The following is a 26,296-nucleotide window of genomic DNA, read 5'->3' as shown; positions in this document are numbered from 1 at the left end:
TGTGCGGGGCGCTCTTTCAGGCCTCGCAATAGCAAGAGGCTAAATACACCTGGCCCCCTCGGATCCACTCATGGCACACCCGACCCTCCGCTGTGTGCGGGGTTCTCTTTCAGGCCCCACAATAGCAAGAGGCTAAATACACCTGGCCCCCTCCGATCCACTACTGGCACCACCGACCTTCCGCTATGTGCGGGGTGCTCTGTCAGGCCCTCCAATAGCAAGAGGCTAAATACACCTGGCCTCCCTCGGATCCACTAATGGCACCCCCGACCTTCCGCTGTGTGCGGGGTGCTCCTTCAGGCCCCACAATAGCAAGAGTCTAAATACACCTGCCCCCCTCGGATCCACCTGCCCTCCTCGGATCCACCGACCCTCCTCTGTGTGTGGGGTGTTCTTTCGGGGCACCAATAGCAAGAGGCTAAATATACCTGGCCCCCCTCGGATCCACTAATGGCACCACCGACCCTACGCTGTGTGTGGGGTGCTCTTTCAGGCCCCCAATAGCAAGAGGCTAAATACACCTGCCCCCCTCGGATCCACTACTGGCACCCCGACCCTCCGCTGTGTGCGGGGTGCTCTTTCAGGCCCCCCAATAGCAAGAGGCTAAATACACCTGGCCCCCTCGGGTCCACTAATGGCACCCCGACCCTCCGCTGTGTGCGGGGTGCTCTTACAGACCCCCAATAGCAAGAGGCTAAATACACCTGGCCCCCTCGGGTCCACTAATGGCACCCCCGACCCTCCGGTGTATGCGGGGGTGCTCTTTCAGGCCCCCCAATAGCAAGAGGCTAAATACACCTGCCCCCTCGGATCCACTACTGGCACCACCGACCTTCCGCTGTGTGCGGGGTGCTCTGTCAGGCCCCCCAATAGCAAGAGGCTAAATACACCTTCCCCTCGGATCCACTAATAGCACCCCCGACCCTCCGCTGTGTGCAGGGTGCTCTTTCAGACCCCGCAATAGCAAGAGGCTAAATACACCTGGCCCCCTCAGATCCACTTCTGGCACCCCGACCCTCCTCTGTGTGCGGAGTGCTCTTTCAGGCCCCCCAATAGCAAGAGGCTAAATACACCTGCCCCCCTCAGATCCACTAATGGCACCCCGACCCTCCTCTGTGAGCGGGGTGCTCTTTCAGGCCCCCCAATAGCAAGAGGCTAAATACACCTGGCCCCCTCGGGTCCACTAATGGCCCCCCGGCCCTCCTCTCTGTGCGGGGTGCTCTTTCAGGCCCCACAATACCAAGAGGCTAAATACACCTGCCCCCCTCGGATCCACCTGCCCTCCTCGGATCCACCGACCCTCCGCTGTGTGCGGGGTGCTCTATCGGGCCCCCAATAGCAAGAGGCTAAATACACCTGGCTCCCTCGGATCCACTAATGGCACCCCGACCCTTCGCAGTGTGCGGGGTGCTCTTTCAGGCCCCACAATAGCAAGATGCTAAACACACCTGCCCCCTCGGATCCACTAATGGCACCCCCGACCCTCCGCTGTGTGTGGGGTGCTCTTTCAGGCCCCCAATAGCAAGAGGCTAAATACACCTGCCCCCCTCGGATCCACTACTGGCACCCCGACCCTCCGCTGTGTGCGGGGTGCTCTTTCAGGCCCCCCAATAGCAAGAGGCTAAATACACCTGGCCCCCTCGGGTCCACTAATGGCACCCCGACCCTCCGCTGTGTGCGGGGTGCTCTTTCAGACCCCCAATAGCAAGAGGCTAAATACACCTGGCCCCCTCGGGTCCACTAATGGCACCCCCGACCCTCCGCTGTGTGTGGGGTGCTCTTTCAGGCCCCACAATAGCAAGAGGCTAAATACACCTGGCCCCCACGGGTCCACTAATGGCACCCCCGACCCTCCGCTGTGTGCGGGGTGCTCTTTCAGGCCCCACAATAGCATGAGGCTAAATACACCTGGCCCCCCTCGGATCCACTAATGGCACCCCCGACCCTTCTCTGTGTCGGGGTGCTCTGTCACGCCCCCCAATAGCAAGAGGCTAAATACACCTGGCCCCCTCGGATCCACTCATGGCACCCCCGACCCTCCGCTGTGTGCGGGGTGCTCTTTCAGGCCCCCCAATAGCAAGAGGTTAAATACACCTGGCCCCCCTCGGATCCACTTCTGGCACCCCGACCCTCCTCTGTGCGCGGGGTGCTCTTTCAGGCCCCACAGTGGCAAGAGGCTAAATATACCTGCCACCCTCAGATCCACTAATGGCACCACCGACCCTCCGCTGTGTGCGGGGTGCTCTTTCAGGCCCCCCAATAGCAAGAGGCTAAATACACCTGGCCCCCCTCGGATCCACTTCTGGCACCCCGACCCTCCTCTGTGTGCGGGGTGCTTTTTCAGGCCCCACAATAGCAAGAGGCTAAATACACCTGCCCCCTCGGATCCACTACTGGCACCACCGACCTTCCGCTCTGTGCGGGGTGCTCTGTCAGGCCCCCCAATAGCAAGAGGCTAAATACACCTGCCCCTCGGATCCACTAATAGCACCCCCGACCCTCCGCTGTGTGCAGGGTGCTCTTTCAGGCCCCGCAGTAGCAAGAGGCTAAATACACCTGGCCCCCTCAGATCCACTTCTGGCACCCCGACACTCCTCTGTGTGCGGGGTGCTCTTTCAGGCCCCCCAATAGCAAGAGGCTAAATACACCTGCCCCCCTCGGATCCACTAATGGCACCCCGACTCTCCTCTGTGTGCGGGGTGCTCTTTCAGGCCCCCCAATAGCAAGAGGCTAAATACACCTGGCCCCCTCGGGTCCACTAATGGCCCCCCAGCCCTCCTCTCTGTGCGGGGTGCTCTTTCAGGCCCCACAATACCAAGAGGCTAAATACACCTGCCCCCCTCGGATCCACCTGCCCTCCTCGGATACACTGACCCTCCGCTGTGTGTGGGGTGCTCTATCAGGCCCCCAATAGCAAGAGGCTAAATACACCTGGCTCCCTCGGATCCACTAATGGCACCCCCGACCCTCCGCTGTGTGCGGGGTGCTCTTTCAGGCCCCACAATAGCAAGAGGCTAAATACACCTGCCCCCTCGGATTCACTAATGGCACCCCCGACCCTCCGCTGTGTGTGGGGTGCTCTTTCAGGCCCCCAATAGCAAGAGGCTAAATACACCTGCCCCCCTCGGATCCACTACTGGCACCCCGACCCTCCGCTGTGTGCGGGGTGCTCTTTCAGGCCCCCCAATAGCAAGAGGCTAAATACACCTGGCCCCCTCGGGTCCACTAATGGCACCCCGACCCTCCGCTGTGTGCGGGGTGCTCTTTCAGACCCCCAATAGCAAGAGGCTAAATACACCTGGCCCCCTCGGGTCCACTAATGGCACCCCCGACCCTCCGCTGTGTGTGGGGTGCTCTTTCAGGCCCCACAATAGCAAGAGGCTAAATACACCTGGCCCCCACGGGTCCACTAATGGCACCCCCGACCCTCCGCTGTGTGCGGGGTGCTCTTTCAGGCCCCACAATAGCATGAGGATAAATACACCTGGCCCCCCTCGGATCCACTAATGGCACCCCCGACCCTTCTCTGTGTCGGGGTGCTCTGTCAGGCCCCCCAATAGCAAGAGGCTAAATACACCTGCCCCCCTCGGATCCACTACTGGCACCACCGACCCTCCTCTGTGTGCGGGGTGCTCTGTCAGGCCCCCCAATAGCAAGAGGCTAAATACACCTGGCCCCCTCGGATCCACTCATGGCACCCCCGACCCTCCGCTGTGTGCGGGGTGCTCTTTCAGGCCCCCCAATAGCAAGAGGTTAAATACACCTGGCCCCCCTCGGATCCACTTCTGGCACCCCGACCCTCCTCTGTGCGCGGGGTGCTCTTTCAGGCCCCACAGTAGCAAGAGGCTAAATATACCTGCCCCCCTCGGATCCACTACTGGCACCACCGACCTTCCGCTGTGTGCGGGGTGCTCTGTCAGGCCCCCCAATAGCAAGAGGCTAAATACACCTGCCCCTCAGATCCACTAATAGCACCCCCGACCCTCCGCTGTGTGCAGGGTGCTCTTTCAGGAACTCCAATAGCAAGAGGCTAAATACACCTGCCCCCCTCGTATCCACTAATGGCACCCCGACCCTCCTTTGTGTGCGGGGTGCTCTTTCAGGCCCCCCAATAGCAAGAGGCTAAATACACCTGGCCCCCTCGGGTCCACCTGCCCTCCTCGGATCCACCGACCCTCCGCTGTGTGCGGGGTGCTCTATCGGGCCCCACAATAGCAAGAGGCTAAATACACCTGGCTCCCTCGGATCCACTCATGGCACCCCTGACCCTCCGCTGTGTGCGGGGTGCTCTTTCAGGCCCCCCAATAGCAAGAGGTTAAATACACCTGGCCCCCCTCGGATCCACTAATGGCACCACCGACCCTACGCTGTGTGTGGGGTGCTCTTTCAGGCCCCCAATAGCAAGAGGCTAAATACACCTGCCCCCCTCGGATCCACTACTGGCACCCCGACCCTCTGCTGTGTGCGGGGTGCTCTTTCAGGCCCCCCAATAGCAAGAGGCTAAATACACCTGGCCCCCTCGGGTCCACTAATGGCACCCGACCCTCCGCTGTGTGCGGGGTGCTCTTTCAGACCCCCAATAGCAAGAGGCTAAATACACCTGGCCCCCTCGGGTCCACTAATGGCACCCCCGACCCTCCGCTGTGTGTGGGGTGCTCTTTCAGGCCCCACAATAGCAAGAGGCTAAATACACCTGGCCCCCACGGGTCCACTAATGGCACCCCCGACCCTCCGCTGTGTGCGGGGTGCTCTTTCAGGCCCCACAATAGCATGAGGCTAAATACACCTGGCCCCCCTCGGATCCACTAATGGCACCCCCGACCCTCCTCTGTGTCGGGGTGCTCTGTCAGGCCCCCCAATAGCAAGAGGCTAAATGCACCTGCCCCCCTCGGATCCACTACTGGCACCACCGACCCTCCTCTGTGTGCGGGGTGCTCTGTCAGGCCCCCAATAGCAAGAGGCTAAATACACCTGGCCCCCTCGGATCCACTCATGGCACCCCCGACCCTCCGCTGTGTGCGGGGTGCTCTTTCAGGCCCCCCAATAGCAAGAGGTTAAATACACCTGGCCCCCCTCGGATCCACTTCTGGCACCCCGACCCTCCTCTGTGCGCGGGGTGCTCTTTCAGGCCCCACAGTAGCAAGAGGCTAAATATACCTGCCCCCCTCAGATCCACTAATGGCACCACCGACCCTCCTCTGTGTGCGGGGTGTTTTTTCAGGCCCCACAATAGCAAGAGGCTAAATACACCTGGCCCCCTCGGATCCACTCATGGCACCCCCGACCCTCCGCTGTGTGTGGGGTGCTCTTTCAGGCCCCCCAATAGCAAGAGGCTAAATACACCTGGCCTCCCTCGGATCCACTAGTGGCACCCCCGACCCTCCTCTGTGTGCGGGGTGCTCTTTCAGGCCCCACTAAAGCAAGAGGCTAAATACAGCTGGCCCCCCTCGGATCCACTTCTGGCACCCCCGACCCTCCTCTGTGTGCGGGGTGCTCTTTCAGGCCTCACAATAGCAAGAGTCTAAATACACCTGCCCCCCTCGGATTCACCTGCCCCCCTCGGATCCACCTGCCCTCCTCAGATCCACCGACCCTCCTCTTTGTGTGGGGTGTTCTTTCGGGCCCCCTATAGCAAGAGGCTAAATACACCTGCCCCCCTCGCATCCACTACTGGCACCCCCGACCCTCAGCTGTGTGCGGGGTGCTCTTTCAGGCCCCACAATAGCAAGAGGCTAAATACACCTGGCCCCCTCGGGTCCACTAATGGCACCACCGACCCTCCGCTGTGTGCGGGGTGCTCTTTCAGGCCATACAATAGCAAGAGGCTAAATACACCTGCCCCCCTCGGATCCACTTCTGGCACCCCGACCCTCCTCTGTGCGCGGGTGCTCTTTCAGGCCCCACAGTAGCAAGAGGCTAAATATACCTGCCCCCCTCGGATCCACTACTGGCACCACCGACCTTCCGCTGTGTGCGGGGTGCTCTGTCAGGCCCCCCAATAGCAAGAGGCTAAATACACCTGCCCCTCAGATCCACTAATAGCACCCCCGACCCTCCGCTGTGTGCAGGGTGCTCTTTCAGGCCCCGCAATAGCAAGAGGCTAAATACACCTGGCCCCCTCAGATCCACTTCTGGCACCCCGACCCTCCTCTGTGGGCGGGGTGCTCTTTCAGGCCCCCCAATAGCAAGAGGCTAAATACACCTGCCCCCCTCGGATCCACTAATGGCACCCCGACCCTCCTCTGTGTGCGGGGTGCTCTTTCAGGCCCCCCAATAGCAAGAGGCTAAATACACCTGGCCCCCTCGGGTCCACTAATGGCCCCCCGGCCCTCCTCTCTGTGCGGGGTGCTCTTTCAGGCCCCACAATAGCAAGAGTCTAAATACACCTGCCCCCCTCGGATTCACCTGCCCCCCTCGGATCCACCTGCCCTCCTCGGATCCACCGACCCTCCTCTTTGTGTGGGGTGTTCTTTCGGGCCCCCAATAGCAAGAGGCTAAATACACCTGCCCCCCTCGCATCCACTACTGGCACCCCCGACCCTCCGCTGTGTGCGGGGTGCTCTTTCAGGCCCCACAATAGCAAGAGGCTAAATACACCTGCCCCCTCGGGTCCACTAATGGCACCACCGACCCTCCTCTGTGTGTGGGGTGCTCTTTCAGGCCCCACAATAGCAAGAGGCTAAATACACCTGCCCCCCTCGGATCCACTACTGGCACCACCGACCTCCCGCTGTGTGCGGGGTGCTCTGTCAGGCCCCCCAATAGCAAGAGGCTAAATACACCTGGCCCCCTCGGGTCCACTAATGGCCCCCCGACCCTCCGCTGTGGGCAGGGTACTTTCCATAGTCCCCTCAGTAAAGTGTGAAGTGGCCCTTGCGCTGTGAATCCGGTGTTTGATCGTCTGTGCTGATGGCGCTGCTTCGGTCTACTGGTGCGAACACAAATCTGTGCAGAAATGTGTCTATTGATTATGAAGATCAAAGCGCGAAGGACAGCAGAGTATTTGACTAAATGTATTGTTTTTCCTCCTCTCTGCAGGAAGTGATTCCGCGACGATGGTGAGCTGCCTGCTTATCTTGGCCCAGACTGTAGACACCCGGTAAGTTTGTTATCTCTTAAATGCAGCGCCGCACAGCATTCGTCCACAAAAAGTCTCTCTCCTCCTGGGCATGTTCCTGGATTAACCCATAACATCGGCTGTCACTTTAACTGCACGGCTTCTGCTGGCCGCCTTTGTCTTTCAAAGAATCTCCAAATTTGTGCAGCGTCGTTTGATCTTGGGCGCCGAGAGCGGAAGCCTGCTTCAGTTGCTTGGCAACATCCACACCGCGACAAGCGCAGCAGCTGCGGACTGTTGTCTGTCTCCAAAATCTAGACATTTAAACTGGAAATCGGTCAAGGATTGTGTGAGCAAAAGGTGCCAAAAGAGAAAACTGAATGAAAAGAGAGATTTCACAGGTTGGAAGCGTCTGTTTGGGTCAGTGAGCCGTCACATGATGCTCATGCAGTATTTAAGCCTGTGACGGGCAGCGCCGGTACAACTGAACTCTTGTTGGCTTGCGTGTTCCCCAAAGCATAGATGCCGGCATGGAGAGATGTCATGTCTGAGCCCAAACTTAACAAGGTCACTAGAGCCGTCCCACCTGCCCGAGTGCACTCAGCGCTGCTGGCAGGCGCCCCCTCCCCATCTAACTTGATCCTCGGGTTCCCTCACTACCACTACTCACCTTTCCATAGTCCCACTTTCAAATACATGTCATTGGTTTTAAAGCAGTGGTAAAGGCTGGCTTTACTAATCCACTCAGCTAACCACATAAAATATGGATCTGTTCTTTGCAGCAGGCATATTAACCCTCTGCGCTACTTTATGGCGAGTCTGCAGCACTCCGATCTCTCTCTCTAGCAGGAATTATTCATCACAAGTGTTATCTTGACATTTGTATTGCTGCCTGAAAGGTGGACTCATAGCAGGTGCTTTTAAATAGTACATTGTTGCTAAACACAGCACCGCCCCACCATCAGAGGTGTGCCCCACACCTGTGTACATTTCTTTCATTCCCTCCCCCGCCACGTGACCCGCCCCTCTACCCGTCGTTGAATACTAGCTGCCACTGAGAGTGGGTGTCTAATATGGACTATATCAGTGGTGTTTTCATGTCGCGCTTGAAGATCAGAAGCTTAACATGCTCTTATCATGTTTTGTCGCTGTGCCCAGTCATGTAGGGTGTGAAAGGGGTGAAAGAGACGATGCTTACATTAATAAATAGTGCATGGATGGATAGTACGGCATACATCGAGTTTGGCCAGTCTAGGACGTGTTTTGGTGTCATGGGTGTATGGCATGCTACACGGATGGTGTCCGTGTCAACATGTGTCTGTGCTTATGATTGTAGTGAAGTGAAGGAGAGTGAGGTACAGCCAGACATTTGGTTGTGCCTACCATCTACAAGGTGATTTGTTCCAGTACTCTTCGGGTATGTTCACGAGTTCCGCACTGTATCGTCCATTCTCTTCCGATGTCAGGTGCTTCTGTCTGCTCGTCCTGGGATCACCCTGGGAAAAGCCGGCTATTCCCTAGCTTCCTGAAGCTCATGTCCCCTTGGGAGTTTCTGGTCTTTTCTTAGAGAGTATTCCAGAATTAGGCTTCGCACTTTTAAGAATATTCGCCACAAACAGGCTGAAAACATAGGTTTTTAGAATTCCAAAGTAGTCTTCTTGTTTCAGTCGGACAACATCTCTCTAAAGTGATGACCTTCGGCAGAACCTCTTCTCCTGCGAGCAATTCAGAAATCTTTCTGTTTCAAGCGGGGATACCTAGAAAACTTTAACTTCTCTAAGTTGGAGCAATAACTCAATGTCTTTGGGAATTCGATTTTGGGCAGCTCTTTCTCACTCAGGCACTTTCAGTGTTCTAGAATGCTGTGTTTCTTTCAGAAGACATTGTTATTTCTGTCAGATAGCCCCTGTTTGCCTGTTGAGGCCTATGTTAAATACCTTCAGCAAATACCTTTAGCAGATTGAAGGAGAAGAATCTTAAATACTCAGTGTCTGCGTTACTTTTATTTATTTGCTGTTGTGCGTAGTGCGGCCCTGGCCAAGGATGCCACAAAGCTCAACATGATAGACCATTAAGTCTGGATTCAGCAGCTCTTTCTACCCACTCAGTAAAGTAGTCAACAAGAGGAGATAAAACAAGGAAAACATGGCACTGAATATTTACCTAGTACATTTTCACCCAGGTGACACAATGGTTTGAGTAACTACCAAGAGCAGGTAGAAGAAGGAAAACATGTCACGGAATGTTTATCTCGTACGGTCTCTCTCAGGCGATACGATTGTCCAAGTGGCCATCAAGAGCAAATAAAACCAGGAAACCATGGCACTGATTATTAATCTAGTGAAGCTTCTGCCAGGCGGCACAATAGTCCAAGTGGCCATCAAGAGCAGTTAAAACCAGGAAAATATGGCTCTGATTATTTACCTAGCACAGCTTCTCCCAGGTGACACAATAGTCGAAGTGGCCATCAATAGCAGGTAGAAAAAGGAAAACATGGCCCTTATTATTTGCCTAGTGCATCTTCTCCCAGGTGACACGCTGGTCCAAGTAGCCATAAAGAGCAGATAAAACAAAGAATACATGTCACTAATTGTTCACCTCACACAGCTTCTCCCAGGTGACACAATAGTCCAAGTGGCCATCAAGAGCAATTAAAAAAAGGAAAATATGGACTGATTATTTACCTAATAGCTTCTTACTGGTGACACAATGGTCCAAGTGGCCATCTAGAGCAGATAAAACAAAGAAGACACAACATTGATTGTTTCCTCTTACAGCTTCTCCCAGTTGACACGATGGTCCAAGTGGCCATCAAGAGCAGGGGGAAAAAGGAAAACATGGCACTGATTATTTGCCTAGTTCATCTTCTCCCAGGTGACACGTTGGTCCAAGTAGCCATCAAGAGCAGATAAAACAAAGAAAACATGTCACTGTTTACCTCATACAGCTTCTCCCATGTGACACAATAGTCCAAGTGGCCATCAAGAGCAGTTAAAACAAGGAAAATATGGACTGATTATTTACCTAACACAGATTCTTACAGGTGACACAATGGCCCGAGTGGCCATCGAGAGCAGGTAAAGCACGGAAAACATGTCACTGAATGTTTACCTCTTACAGCTTCTCCCAAGTGACACAATAGTCCAAGTGGCCATTAAGAGCAGATAAAACAAAGAAAACATGTCACTGATTATTTACCTAATACAGCTTCTTACAGGTGACACAATGGCCCGAGTGGCCATCAAGAGCAGATAAATCAAGGAAAACATGTCCCTGATTATTTATCTAGAGCACCCTCTCCCAGGTGGTGCAATGGGCCAAGTGGCCATCAAAAGCAGATAGAACAAGGTAGAAATGGCACTGATTATTTACTTAGTACATCTTCTTCCAAGTTGCACAATGGTTTAAGTTAAGTACCCATCAAGATAAGACAGAAGGAGGAGAATATTGCACCGATTGTTAACTGGTACAGCTTCTTCCATGTGGCACAATAGCTCAAGTTAAGCGGCCATCAAGAATAGACAGAAGAAGAAAATCATGGCACTGATTTTTAACTAGTGCAGTTTATCGCAGGTGACCAGATGGCCAAGCACTGTCTGTTGTAGACCAGTGGTTCTTAATTTGGGGGCCAAGGACCTCTCAGGTTCCGCAAGGCCTGCTCAGGGGGTCAGCGACTGTGTCACAAAATTAAATAATGTTAATATTATTACATTAACATCAATAAAGATTATGCAAATAAAAAAGGAAATTGAAAATGTGAAAACATTTTCTATATTTGATTGTGAATTAAGCAAAACATTTAAATATTTGAGCATTTGTTTGCTGTATACTCATTTTTGTAGTTTTGAGATTCAAATCATAGAAATGGGTTAGGCCAGGCGTCCCCAGCTACCATTACTGACTGTGGGGGTCCCTGAATTCCAGCAATGAATCAGTGGGCGTCCACAGAAGTCAAAAGGCTAAGAACCTCTGTTCTAGACCATTTAAAATGATGGTCATTTATAATAGTGTCTCATAAATGAGGTATTTTTCTGTCTGTTGTCATTAGTAATCTCAATGCAACCCCTGGCATATCTCAAAGCTTCAGAACTTCTACTGAACGGGGTTCCCTTTGCAATGTGTGCAGCTCAAGTTCTTTCACAATTCCAGGCAATGACAGCGGGTTTGCTCAATATGCCTTATGAAAGTCAGAGGAATTTATTGAGAATCACCTTCCCATATTCAGACAACACACATACTTTCGGTTCAGAAACCAACCTCCTGTGGACCAAGCGCCACCCAGAATCAAACATCATTTAGAGAAAATGCTAGCAGGAGAAGAGATAGGATCTCTGGCAATGGTCAAGTTCAAGCTGAATTAGCCTGAATTTGTTCCTTTCACCCAAAGCACTCGTGGGGTGGGGGAGAATGGCTCAATTCCATTAGGTGAAATAAAGATATAGATGCATATATAATTTCTGGGTCTGTTTCGCACAACGTCAGTGATGCAGTTTCCAATTATGTGCTAGATGCATTTGAAAATGGATGAAAATCTTAAAAAGCAATTTCACATGCAAAAACATGATTCCGCTCAATTTCAATGTAAAACCATTAATGTGTAGTGCATAGGTATTTTACACCTGCACAGGATTTGGGTATCAAACCAAATGAGTATAATGTTTTGCCTCTGCTTATCAAATCTGTGTTTGAGCACTTTAAGTTGTTATGTGTTAGACCTGTCAGCCTTAGGGTGGTCTCCCCCCCAACTTTTTGCCTTCCTTCTTCATTTGTCCGATCTCGTTTTTCCTGGCCTTGGCACTCTGCGCACTTTACCACTAGCTTAAGCTAACCACTGCTAAAGTGCATGTGCTTACTCCTTAAAACACGGTAACATTGGCTTCTCCGGTTTTGTATCTTTTATAGGTTCACATGCATGAATCTACTCCATCGTCATGGTGGGATTCCCATGATAACAGTAAAAACACCAGTGCTAAAGCATTAGCGTTAATATCCATTGAAAAACAATAGTATTTAGTAACCTATTTACATCGTTTTAAAACATCCAAACTTCAGCCAATTAGAGCAGAGACCCTGGCGTATCCATCCCCTGCAGAGCCACCAAACCTCAGAATTCTTACTGCATGTTTTGTGTTGGGGAGTCTCCCTGAGCTCTGCTCAGTCACAATGTTTCTTTATTACCCTTTTGACCCACAGCTTCCAGCTATCATTTAATCACCTATCATCATCTAAGGTACTGTTGGAGTGTGTGTTTGCCTATATTCACACAGAATGCCAAGGTCTAAAAAAGGGCTGTTTAGGCCCTGTAAGACCCGTGGACAAAGCAGACTTTTCTCTGAGGACCCTCAAAAGCAGTGCCTTTATTACCTCTATTCTCACCAGAAACCCAAAGACTGTAAGTACTGCTTTACATTTTCTGCCAAAACTCTCAAGGACAGAGAGGGTAGACTACTTATATGGATCCAGAGAAAAAGTCAACCTCTGACTTAGGATCTGAACATGAGGAGAAGGCCCATTCCTCATCCAGGAAGAGAAAAGAAGGAGAATCCTCTTCTGCTCACAAGGACTCTAAAAGATCGAAATCTCATAATAAAGAGGTTTCTGAGGTGAAAAAAATCCCCAAAAGACTAGACTGGCTCTTCCACTTCTCATTACAGGTCTGCCCCAGCTCCTCCGTCTGCTCCTCATTCTCCGTTCAAAGAGCCTTCCTCACTAGTGGACCGACCATCGACGGCTCTATCGTCAAGGATTCTGCCGTCTTTATCAGCAACAGCCGTTTCCACACCATCGACTGTTTCGTCTGCGACATCCACCACGTCGACGGTCAAGACGTAAACGGAAACAGCGTCATCGAGCAAGGAATGATTATTACTCCATCGACGACGAGACCATCCCCATTGGCAAGACCTTACTCGTTGGACACCTCACCATCGACGGACGCTTCTAAGGCTGATCCACCAGCGAAGGTTCCTCATGCCTCATCGTCGGCGTTGCCGTCAGCTATGTCAACAACATCATCAAAGGGCCCATCTACGGAGGGGAAAAAAAATTCAACAATGCCAGCGTTTCAGAGTTTTTGTTAAATCTCACCATTGCCCCCAACTCACCACCTGGATTTCCAAGAATCTGAAGATGAAGGCTTATTTGGCCCTGCTTACAGTCCTTCCCAGTTGAAGGTTAAATGCCAGGATTCTGATGAAGAGGATGAAACGGATGACAATCCATCCACTTACCTTCAGGGTGACTACTCCTTCACTGACAGGGGTCCTCTTTCAGTTCAATGCCTAGACTCCTTTCAGCAACATTATCCTTATGAGGAGCAAGAGGAGAAGCACCAACACATCCAGGAACCCTCTGTCAGCGTCCCTGTCTCCTTGGTCACAGATTTGCATTTAATGATTACTACAGACACTTTCCTGACGCAAACTCTGCTCCGCGGCCTCTGCCTCCTATTACAAGTCCTGCTCCTCAAACTACTCCAAAACACTTAAATGAGAAAGTAGTACCTCCAGTTCTCTCCATCCCGGTTGATCCACAGGACAGCGATGACCATCAAATGAAGGAGGGTGATCTCCACACAGATCCTGATGCTCCTGATGAATGGGATGACTATTAGATCTTTTAGAGCAGGCCTCCAAGCACTTTGACCTCCCAATGCCAGCCAAACAAGCAGAGTGTTTTCTTTTTGACTTTAAACCTGGCACAAAGCGCAGAATTCGAGCTATTCCTGTTGTGGATATCTTATGGCAAAAGGGCCTCAAATTGTTGAGAACGCTAGCTTCCATTCCAGAAGTCTTGCCGAAGCTTGACAAAAAATATAAGGCCCCTAAAAACTCACCCACATTTCTCATTGGGCATCCTCGGTCTGATTCTGTCATCATGCTGGCCATACAATGAAGGGCAAAGAATCCCTCTTCTCCACGGACGGCACCACCGGACAAGGAAGGGCGCTGCCTAGATAATACAGGAAAAAGATTTTCTGCTCTGGCGGCCACTTCCATTAGAACCTCCAATTCCATGGCCATCCTCAGGAGATACGACCGACAGATGTGGTCCGACATCTCGTCTTTGTTGGAGTATCTCCCGGAGGACAAGAAAAAAGAGGCGAGTGTCCTTCTTTCTGAAGGAGAAAAAGGCCTCTTCCGAGCTGATTGACATTTCCATGGACATCTCGTCTACCGCATTTAGACTGATGGCTGGAGCGGCGGTGTTGCACCACCAGGGATGGCTTAAAGCCATTACTTTTCACTCCGAAGTGCCGGCCGAGGTGTTAGACATGCCATTCAATGGAGAATGTCTTTTTGGGAAGCACATTGGTGGTGTGCTCCATTCCATCATGTCAGACACTGCCAAATCGCTCGACAGTTTACAGCAGCACAGATTTCAACCGTTTCGGGGTAGAGGTCACTTCCTATCTAGGTCGCAATTTCAGCAGCAGTTGTAACCTTATTCATAACAGACCTTTCCCCCGTCTTATTCCAGCCAAACCTACCACTCGAATATCATGCTAGCATATTCTAGGGCATCAGGGCACAGATGTCAACCATCAGCCCTGAAGTCTCCAGATTCCAGTAGGAGATATGAGAAGCTAAAGGCCAGTCTCACTACTCTCCCAGTTCGATTCGGTCCCATCTCGTCAAACTTCTTAAGTCAATGGAAGTCCATCTCTTCAGACAAATGGGTGTTCGACGTTTTCCAGAATGGTCACAACCTGGAATTTGTTCAGCAGCCTCCAAATGTTCCCCCAAGTAAGACATCTCATCGTCATCTTCCAATTCTCAGAAAAGAAAAAAGATTGCTTCTTTCCAAACACTCAATAGAGGAGGCTCCACACAACCAGCACTGTCTGGGATTTTACTCCCACTTCTTCCTCGTCAAGAAGAAGACAGGGAAATGGAGGGAGGTTATGGACCTCAGGCTACTAAACAAGTTCATCAAAAACCAACCATTCAGGATGCTTTTTCTCCAAGAGTTCCTGCTCCTTATGGAGGAGGCAGATTACCTCACCTCCCTCGATCTTATCAGTGCTTATTTTTACATCCCCATACATCCCAAGCATCACAGATTTCAAAGGTTCTAGGTGGCAGGGTGCCATTATCATATCAAAGTGCTACCCTTCGGGTTGAAGTCAGCACCCATAGTGTTCACCAAGTGCATGGCCCTGGTGGCAGCTTCTCCCTGATGTTCCAGTCATCAGTTATTTCCCTACGTGGATGATTGGTTAATCAAAGCTCCAACCTTCCAAAGGGCCAAGAAATCCACACAAGCGTGCTGGCCATTCTTTCAGTCGCTGGGTCTCCTCCTCAACAAGGAAAAATCACCTCTCATCCCCTCAAAGTCACTGGTTTTCCTAGGGGCAGTCCTCGACAAGGAGCTTTTGAAAGCTTTTCCCACGAAAAAGAGGATTTCACGTCTGCAAAAGATAACATGTCTCCAGTCTACAAAAAAGTCAGTTACTGTAAGGCCATACAAATCCATGCTGGGGATGATGTCATCCTGCATCCCGTTGATCCCCAGTTGCCGTCTACGCATGAAACCGTTGCAGGAGCAGCTGCATGCTCAGTGGGCACAATCTCAGATTCGTACGACAACATTATTTCCTTAACCTCAGAAATTACCTAGGCAATGTCCTGGTGGATGGTCACGGACAACATCTCTCAGGGTCTCTCCTTCCTACAAATAACACCATAAAGTGTGATGACTTTGGGTGCCCCATGGAAGGATAGGGAGCCCACCTCCAGGATCTACAGGTTTTCTACAAGTGTTCCAGCCAAAAACCATCATGCCACATCAATCTTTTGTAGCTAATGGCAGTATTTCTCGGCTTTCAAGCCTTACTCCCTAGGATCTGGGGCTCTTCAGTACTTGTCAGGACAGACACCACCACCATCCTGGTTTATCTTCTCAAACAGGGTGGCACAAGGTCTCAAATACTCTCAGCCCAAGCACAACAGATATGGGAGTGGCTGATAACAAATGGCATTTCTTTAAAGGTGGAACATGTGCCGGGAGTAACGAACGAGTGGGCCGACTCCCTCAGTAGGGACACCAAGCAGTTTCATGAATGGTAGTTCAGCGACAATCAACTGCAACGTGTCTTCCAATCATGGGTTATCCTATCTTAGATCTATTCGCTACATCCCTCAACAAAAAATGCACTATCTTCGCCAGCAGGTTTCCTCAGCCAGGATCTTGGGGAAACACCTTTAATTTCTCATGGACAGGGAAGTTCGCTTTCTCATTTGCACCACTCATCCCAAGGACTCTGCAAAAAATGAAACAGGAACCATGCCGACTCATTCTCATCGCCCTGGCGTGGGCAAGACAATACTGGTACACCGAGCTGCATCGCTTATCAGAGTCCTCTCCCATTCAGTTTCCACCAGCAGAGGATTTAGTCTCTGAACCAGGGCCAAGTGGTTCATACGCAGATTAGCACTCTTCACTTATCAGCTTGCCTCCTCACCACACTGAACTTGGAAACATGAAGATGTCTGACAAATGCATATCCATACTTCACAAAGCTCTTGCTTCTTCTACCCTCAAGTGCTACAAGGCGAAAGGAAATAGATTCTGTGCATGGTGTGCTACACAGTGGCATCACCTCTTTTCTTCCACACCTGAACAGATATTACCAAATCTCCTGCATCTTGCCAAATCCGGCCTCTCCCATTCATCGATAAAGGTTCACTTGGCATCCATTTCCAGATACAGATGGTGTTCTGGCCAATCCTCCTTGTGGTCCAACAGGCTTGTCAAGGACTTTATGAAGGGTCTCTTCAGGGCTTACCCACCTGTAAAGCTTCCTCCAGTGCTTTGGCAGCTGAACACTGTCTTATTGCTACATATGAGGACTCCATTCGAGCCTATTCATAAGTGTGATCTCAAATCCCTTTCTTTGAAAGTGGCTTTCCTCTTGGCCATCATGTCTGCAAGACACATTTGCAAAATCTAGGTTTTCACCATAAAAGAACCTTACCTTCAGTTCCTACAGGACAGAGTAGTCCTACGCACTAATCCTTCATTTATTCCCAAGGTGCCTTTGACATATCACCTCAATGAACCAGTTGTCCTGCCTACATTCTTTCCCAACCCTTCTTCAACGGGAAGAGGGCATTACACTCGCAGGACATTAAGAGTTGTTTAAAATTCTACATGCAAAGAACTAAGCCTTTGCTCAGTGAGCAACTCAGTTGCTCATCTGTTTCTCTGTTCCTAGAAAGGGTCAAGCCTTAACGTGGACTAGTATTGCTTGCTGGGTCTCCTCAGCTATACTCTTCTGTCATGAACAAGCTGGGCATCCACTGCCTGCAAAGGTGAAGGTTCACTCAACTTGAAAGATTGAAGCCTCTTCAGCCCTATTTGCAGGTGTATCTCTGCCAGACGTCTGCAGGGAAGTGACATGGATGGACGCCCACACCTTTACAAAGCATTATTGCCTTGATGGCTGGAGAAAAGCAGATGTGGCAGTTGGTCAAGCTACCTGACTGTATCTATCAGCATAAGGCATGCAACAAATAAACTCAATCTCGTCTTTCCTTTAATGTTTTGTAGCTGCTATTATTAAGTTTGGTAAAAGATATTTCTATGTATCTCCAAATTTTGTACAATTTTTAAAGTCATATCTTTGGCTTGTTGTATTTTAGATCTTATAGAGACTTCTAGCTGCAGATTTCTTACCTTTGAATTTCCCAGGCGTCAGGCTGGATCCAGAAACATTTGCTGAGAAATACCCCATACGCGCACAGTCGGGTGGCTCCATTTGGCTCTGTGTGACTTCGTTGGCATCATCAGCATCGGTTATGAAGTTGCAGTGCCTATATAGGTGCCACCCAGGTGCGCGAACATCAGTTCTTTTCTTTCCATACCAGTTAAGCGCCGATCTGGAAAGAGCTACCTCTCTGCTGCTTTTTGGCAGACTTTTTCTCGACTTTTGTCAAAAGTTTGGGATTTTATGACTTGGTGAGCAAGGGATGCCTTCAAGGAAGACAGGTTTTAAGCCGTGCAGGACTTGTTCCCGCATGATGTCGGTCACCGATCCCCACCGCGTATGTCTGTGGTGTCTCAAGCACGCCCACAATATGAAGTTGTGTTTGGACTGTCGGGTGATGGCTCCAAAGACCTTGTGGGCGGGCGCTATGAAATTACTCGCGGCCCCGCAGTCAATACTGTCAAGCGAGGCTCCAAAGAGTTCACGGTCCAGATCGAAGAAGTGGATGTTGTGGGACCACTCATGGAGCTCTAAGTCCTGTTCCTCCCATTCGAGGTCTTTGGGACACTCAGGGAAGAGGCACAAGAAGAAAAAGAAGTCCAAACAGACTTCGTCTTCACCTCAACTGGCGTCCGTCGTCGAGAGAGGTAAGGAGCACCGATGCTCCAGGCACGGTTCCACGGAGCCAGAGTCAACTTTGTGTCTTCCCACCTTTCTGGGAGCTGGAGCGACTCCCGCTCAAATAAGAGTTTTACAAGGCCATGTGCCGCATATTTGAGTGGAACGACCCTGCTGGTGAGCCTTTGGGCCCCGCAGAGTCAGAAGGGCTCCCATTGAGTTTGATGCCATCGGCTCCGGATATGACACCGGTGGGGCCCAAGGGATCCAATCACGGATCTGGTTCGATGCCGGTCATGCCAAAAGCGACCTTCCCCGGCATCAAATCCAAAGTCGGTGACTGTGACGTCACCGATGCCCGTAGGTGATGAGGGGGCATCCTATGCCATGGTGGTTAAGAGGACAGTCAAGGTCCTTGGACTGGAGCTGCCCTCGGTGCAGGTCAGGACTAATCTCCTGACTGAGGGGCCTCAACCTGGGGCTTCCATGTCCGAACCCCTGTTAACCTTTAATGAGGCACTTACAAACGTCCTTCTAGGATCATAGTCCAAACCTAGCACAGGGGCTCCTGTGAATAGGACGATTGCACGCCGCCATCGCCCAGCTCCGAGCAACCCAAAATTCCTTAGCCAGGACCCCACCGCAGAGAGGTTGGTGGTGCAGGCTTCTATGTCCTAAGACGCATTCCCTTCCGTCCCTCCAGATAGGGAATCCAAGAGACTGGATTAATTTGGGAAGAAGTGATTTTCATCCTCCAGCCTGGCATTGCGGTCGGTGAATACCGCATACTTATTGGGCTGTTTCTCCCACTTCATTTGGGAGATGGTTGCACAAGTGGTGCCACAAGTCACGTAGGCGGCCAGAGCTGTGCTCTCACAAGCTGTCAAGGACGGGAGGGACGCAGCAAAATTCACCAAACGGTGTGGCCTAAATACGACTGATTTGTTGGGCAGATCGATTTAAAAAATGGTGGTCTTGAAGCACCACACCTGACTTCATTCAACCGGCTTCTCGGCCGATGTCCAAGCCAATTTGATGGACATGCCCTTTAGTGGAATCCCCATTTTCAGGGAAAAGGCAGACTCAGCCCTGGTTACGTTCAAGGTCTCTCGAGCTATGGCCAGATCCTTGGGCCTCTCCTCCACCCCCATGGCCAGTCTTCTTTTTGCCCATTTTGTGGCAATGGAAGGGGTTTCCAGCCGCGTCAGTCATATCCCAGCCACCATCCCGCACAGACTACCCAAGCCATGCGAGGACGTGATGCATTCCGATCTCGGAATGGAGGCCAGAAGTCGTTGACCACAGTGCCCCCAGCAGTCGCATCCTCCCAGCAATCCTAGACTGATTCTGCAAGACCACTCTACTCCAGTTGGTGGGAGAATCTGTCATCATCTCCCCCAGTGGAGTTCCTTAACATCGGACAAGTGGGTCTTGCATATAGTCCAGGAGGGCTATTCCCTACCTTTTCTTTCTTTTCCTCCTCCTATTCAGCCAAATCAAGAAAGACTGACGGAGGATCATTTAAAGTTGCTCCAAGAGGAAGTTATGGCTCTCTTGGCCAAGGGAGCTATAGAAAGGGTACCAGTTTCACAAGTAGGCAGTGGCTGTTATTCCTGCTACTTTCTGATTCCGGAGAAGAACAAGGGGCTATGGCCCATTTTAGATCTTCGGACCATCAATCTCTTCCTCAAAAAGGAGAAATTCAAAATGCTTACTCTGGCTCAGGTCTTGTCTGCCCTAGAGCAAGAAGACTGGATGGTAGCGTTGGACCTGCAGTATGCATATTTTCATATCCCCATCCTGCTGGGCCACAGGCGTTACCTGCGGTTCAAGGTAGACCACAAGCACTTTCAGTTTACCATGCTCCCCTTCGGCCTTACCAGTGCCGCTCGGGTGTTCACCAAGGTGATGGCGGTGGTCGCAGCTCATCTACGCACGTTAGGGGTGTCAGTCTTCCTCTACCTGGATGACTGTCTGTTGAAGGCGCCTTGCCCCAGGCTATCGTCTCCCACATTCAGACTACAGCAAACCTTCTGCATTCGCTGGTGTTCTCTATAAACATGCCGAAGTCACACCTGACTCCTTCTCAGACGCTCCCTTTCATCGAAGCTGTTATGGACACAGTGCTGTTTTGGGCTTATCCTCCCGAGCAGCGAGTCCAGGATATTCAGGTTATGATTCCGATATTTCAGTCTCTATCCTGGATTTCGGTGAGACTGACTCTGAGGCCTCCTGCATCCTGTTGGTAAGACACGCCAGATGACGTATGCAGGCTCTGCAGTGGGATTTGAATTTCCAATGGTCACAGCATCGGGGAAATCTCACCGACGTGGTTCAGATCTCGGAAGGAACTATAAAAGATCTGTAGAGGTGGTTAACGAACTGAGTTTGGGTCAACTGCAGACCCCTCTCCCTTCCCCAACCAGACCTCACGGTCGTGACAGATGCGTCACTTCTGGGATGGGGCGGCCACCTGGGGAGAGGATGTGGTCCGTCGGCTAGACTGCCGACTTTGGTGCTGGAAACCAGGGTTCGAGCTTCGGGGTCGCGTCCACATCCTGTGATTCTGGGCAAATCACTTAATCTCTCCGTGCCTGAATGTGTAATGTAAATATGGTGCTTATGTAAAGCGCTCCAATACCTTCGAATCGATCTACTCAGGCTGTTGACTATCAAAGCAGCCTTCTTAGTGGCGATTACATCTGCCAGGAGGGGGAGTGAGTTGCAGGCGTTATCTTGCTCGCCTCCTGATCTTATGTCCTTCGCACCAGGGCATCCTTTTTGCCAGAGGTTATGACCCCATTCCATCTGGGTCAGTCCATCACTTTGCCCATCTTCTTTGCTCCCCCGCATCCTTCTAAGGAAGAGGAACATCTCCACCGGCTGGACCCAAAAAGAGTGTTGTCGTTCTACCTTGACCACACAAAAGATTTCTGGGTGGACAACCAACTCTTTGTGGGGTACGTGGGAGCATAGAAGGGAATGGCAGTGCAGAAAAGGACCATTTCTTGCTGGGCCGTTCTCTGCATCAAGATCTGTTATGCCTTGACAAAGAAGCAGCCCCCTGAGGGATTAAAGGCCCATTCCACCAGGGGAAAGGCTGCGACTATGGCCTTGGCTCGGGTTGTCCCAGTCCAAGACACCTACCAGGCAGTGACGTGGGCTTCCGTGCACACGTTCACAAAACATTACTACTTTGATGGTCAGGTATGCAGGGACTTTTTGCCCGTTCAGTCCTGCAAGACTTCTTAGTTTAGGATGTGAGTCCGCATCTCACCGCCGGGATGGTATGGCTCGGGCATCTAATTCAAAGGTAAGGAATCTGAAGCTAGAAGTCTATATCAGATAAAGAAGTTACTTACCTTTGGTAACGTATTATCTGGTAGAAACTCTATCTAGCTGCAGATTCCTTACAGCCCCACCCATGCCTCCCCGCTTTGTGGACTGACATTGTAGGGCTAGGGCTAGCTACTTCGTGGCTCTGCATTGACGTATGCACGCATGGGTGGTCCCTATATAGGCACCACAACGTCATAACTGATGATGCCACAGCGTCACGCGGAGCCGAATGGAGCCACCCAATGTTGCGCACAAGGGGTATTGCTCAGCAAAAGTTTCTGGATCCAGCCTGATGCCTGGGAAATTCAAAGGTAAGGAATCTGAAGCTAGATGGAGTCTCTACAAGATAATGTGTTACCGAAGGTAAGTAACTTGTTCTTCAGTGTCATGGTGGGATGGTACGCCTTCCCACCGCCACTTGTATTCAGATACTGCTAACTAGTCTGATTCAACCATGTGAATCTATAAAAGATAAAATATTGGAGAAAAAACAAGTTACTTTCCTGTACTCTGTGGTTCACCAGTACTGATATCTTTTATAGATCCACGTGCGACCCTCTCTCCTCCCTGTTCAGGCTCACCATTACAGACCTCTGTTGTTTTTTTATTTACACTCGTGCTCCAACTCTGAGGTATGGTGGCTCTGCAGGGCACGGATACTCCAGGGTCTGTACTCTGATTGGCTAACGTTTGGATGTTTTAAGATTATTACATACTATTTTTTTCAATGGAGATTAAAGGCAATGCTTTAGCACTGCTACTTTTACTGTCAGTGTGGGACTCCTACCATGACGACGGGGAAGATTCAAGCATGAAAATCTATAAAAGATACCAATACTGGAGAGCCACAGTGTACAGGTTAGTAACTTGTTTTTTTATACCTAACTGGCATATTTAATTTACTTGTAAGTCCATAGTAAAGTTTCTCTACATTTGCTCAGGGCCTGTAAATTAAATGCTACTAGTGGGCCTACAACACTGATTGTGCCAGCCACATAAGTAGGCCTTTAAACATATCTTAGGCCTGGCATTGCAGCATGTGTGTGTGTGCAGTTTAAGATTGCCATTTCAACCGATCAAAATAATCCTTTTTTGTCAGGTCCAAACCTTCCTTCTTAATACCGGTATATCACCCCTAAGGTAGGCCCTGAACAGCCTAGAAGGCAGGGTGCAATATATTTAAAAAGTAGGACATGCACTTTTAAGTTTTACATGTCCTAGTAACAAAAACTATTAAATTCAATTTCACTACTGAAAGACCTATCTATACCATAGGATAACATTGGAGTTGCCTTATTACATTTTATAAGTGTAATTTCCAAATGAGAAGAGATAGCCATATCATGTTTAGTGTCTCTTGAATTACAAATTAAAATTCAAACTTTTGTTGAAGTCGTATTTTAAACTGCAATTCTGAAAATGACACTCCTAGAAAATGTTCATTTTTTGCCAGATCCATTTAGTGCCTGGAGCCTGTATCTGGTCACATAACTGGGCTTTGCTGACAGTAGGGCTTTGTGTATTCCTCCTCGACAACCACATACAGGAGCTTAGGTGTGCCTGGATAAGCCATCACTGGCAGGATGGAAGGGAGGAGCTGGGCACAGCCCTACTTACACCTGAGTGAGCTGTGTCCTGTCTCCATATAAAGGCTGCATCCCCACTGTAGTTAGTCTTGAGCCAGGGCAGGGAAGCCAGGATGCCCCGGTACTTCAAAAGGAAACCTCTAGAAGCATCTCTCCAACTTCAAAGGGGCAACTGGGTATTTATGCTGAACCTCAGACAACAGTTGGCTGGCCTCCTGATCTCAAGCCTCAGGGACATAACGGGCTTCCAGCAACAATGCATCTGCACTTGGACTCTGCCATCTGTGAGTCTACCCTCCAAGTAGTGCCACCCTAGTCCTGGACCCTTGGAAGTGAGTTTAAGGTGCTCTTCCAGCCTCTGTGCATCGAGTGGAACTGACGCATCTCCTCTGCTGCACGGCGTAACCCCAAGCAGAACCGACGTATCACTGTTACTGCGTGGATTGGACCTGTCACAAACACCTGAATAGCATTGCACTTCTTCAAAACCGTTCCATCGCCTTGTAGGAAGCTGGCTTTTAATGTAGATTGCCAATGTAAGGGTACACCATGCAAAAACTCCAGACGAGCTTTATTGGTTTACAGGGATTACTTTAATAATCCCACGTGCTCTATTTGTGGTAGTGTGGTCGAGCAACGTTGGCTGATCAGAGGGGAGTGTTAAGGTTTTGTTGCACACACACAGTCAATAAATGGTACACACACTCAAGAAGCAATCCGGGACGAATTTATAGAAATAACACAGATTTTAGTAAATTTTTAGATGCCAAGATCATCAGAATCGGGTAAATATTTTTGGCGTTATGGACTTTACAAGAATACAGTAAAATACCCAAATACTGTTTTTTGAGGTATGAACCTCCAATGCGGTAATGTTATCCTATGGCAGGAAAGATATAAACTGCAAAAATGTACTTGTAGTCGAAGTTCGTGGGTGACCTTTGGAACTTAAGGTGCTAGGGGACCAATGTCCAAAGAACCACCAGCAGTTTTAGTTTACTTGCCCTGGCGGGTCTGGGTGCAGAGTTGCTGGGTGGGTTGGTAGCCACTAGCGCTACACCGTTGAAGTCAATGGTCACCTAGGCTGCAAGGGGGACTTGGGAACAAGCCTGGCAGAACCCAAAGGGGGGCTCGGCTCATGAGGGTCTTTGGAACAAGGGGGCACAGCCAGTTTGCGTGTACCCGGGCTGTGGGGCTCTGGTGCAGATGTGTTTGTTGGCTGGCTACTTGCGTTGGAGGCTCTTACAGTTCTCAGTTAGACCTGCATAGGGGAGGAAGCCAAGACAGCGGGCCCCTCCCAGTGTAAGCCTTGTCGGTCCTGAAGCTCCTCATTGTGCAGGTCAGTTTTGACAGTGATGGTGTCCTGACTGGAAACTCAACAAGCCTTGGTTGCTGCAAGTGCTTTGGTGCCCAGGGTATTGGTGCAGGGGGCTCCTAGAGGGTCTAACATCTCAAAACTAGGTGGCAAGATGGGGCTGACCACTTGGAACCACAAAAACTCTTTTCTGGTGTGATTCTCCCTTGGTGGGTCAGATTGCCAACAAAACGGTGTACGGGAGAGGTGTGGTTGTGCCTGCAGATCCAGGGGGATGGCTCCTCCACCCCAAGGGAGATGCTAAGTGGTTGTTGAAGCACTGGACAGTCCTCCAAGGGTGTGGGGAGAATGCACAGCTTTTAAACAAATCGGTCGTTGTGATTGTCAAGGTGCCAGTAACCAGGCAGGGTTTGGTGCCAAGTTCATGGCAGTTCGTCTGTTATTATGATGTTGGCTCTTAGGGGCGTTAAGGGGAATATATAGTAGTAGCCAATGAGCTATCTACCGCTGGGGTGACTACACCTCCTACATGATCATTTCCTGTGGGAAGTGGGCATAACCCTGACCTGGAATTCTCTATTTTCACCAAAATCAAGAAGTTGAAACCCTTCTCTGGCTGTCCACTTTAGGTAGCCCACCTTAGAGGTGTGACTCATCTGAAAGTAGAACACACCTACTGAATATCTAATTTCCCACCTACTCAGGTGCCAGATAGGCCTAAGGACAGAGGGTGGCATTCTCCAGGTCTGGGGGAATCCGGGGTTGCATTTCAAAGATAGTAGATGCTTTGAAGCCTCTGGCCTTGAGGTGCTGATCTGCTAGCCATCCTGCTGGAGGCGGTGTGATCACCTTCCACTGAACAGGCATTGTTCCTGGCCTCAGAGAGTGCAGGCTCCCATCTGCAGGGGGTCTGAAACTCATCTGTGATGGTAGGCTGCAAGATACCAGTTAGCCTGCACACTATGTGACTAGTAAGGTTTCAGGGTGCACTTCTAAGGTGCCCTCTGGGTGCATTTCTTCATAAATCCGATACTGGCATCAGTACAGGTTTATTAAGACAAGATGTTTGATACCAAACATCAGTATTTTCAATGAAGCCAGTATGTAGCTGGGTAACTCGTAATGACCAGTGCCCAGTACATACCTTTAAGATGGCTTCATGATCGCTTGCAATGCCTATCAATGGAACTAGGCATTACAGGGACACCTCTACTCATGCAGATGTGCCCTCACATGTAATATAATGCACCCTGCCTCAGGGCTCTAAAACGTGCTGTAGGGTTGACTTACATATAGTGCATTCAGTGTACAGGTGCATGGCACACAGTGAGTGTGCCATGTCATGTTTTCAGAATGGTTTGCATCATTTCACGCACCCTGCAATGGCAGTCTAAAAGCAGTTTGTGTCTGGGTCCCTTAGGGTGGCATAATACATGCTGCAGCCTTTAGTGACCCTCTTTAGTATCCATGCCCTGGGTACCGGGGGTGCCATTTACTATGGATTTACAAGAGTGCTTAAGTCCTTGCTACTTGGGTTGCAACTGTACATTTGTCTTGTTTTAAGAGAAAGAGCATTGGCACTGGGTCCTGCTTAGCAGGGATCCAGTGCACTACCAATCAACATCAGTACCAGTGAGCAAAAAGTGGGGGTGACCATGTCAAAAAGTGACACT

The 26,296-nt window shown here is 50.5% G+C and overlaps 1 protein-coding gene across 4 annotated transcripts in view; it reads left to right on the top strand.

Annotated features, from left to right (window-relative positions):
• RYR3 (ryanodine receptor 3) overlaps positions 1-26,296 on the top strand; it is a 2,047,168-nt gene that overhangs the window by 1,362,006 nt on the left and 658,866 nt on the right. For all 4 annotated transcript variants that reach the window (XM_085627314.1, XM_085627313.1, XM_085627312.1 and 1 more), the window contains one exon: positions 7,039-7,099. In XM_085627314.1, coding sequence (XP_085483440.1) covers positions 7,039-7,099 — 61 coding nt within the window. The remainder of the gene's footprint in view (positions 1-7,038; positions 7,100-26,296) is intronic.

Source organism: Triturus cristatus, chromosome 9 (genome assembly GCF_964204655.1).
Source record: "Triturus cristatus chromosome 9, aTriCri1.1, whole genome shotgun sequence".
Lineage (NCBI taxonomy): Eukaryota > Metazoa > Chordata > Amphibia > Caudata > Salamandridae > Triturus > Triturus cristatus.
The sequence above is the reverse complement of the archived record's forward strand: the minus strand, read 5'-3'. Positions and strand labels throughout refer to the sequence as shown.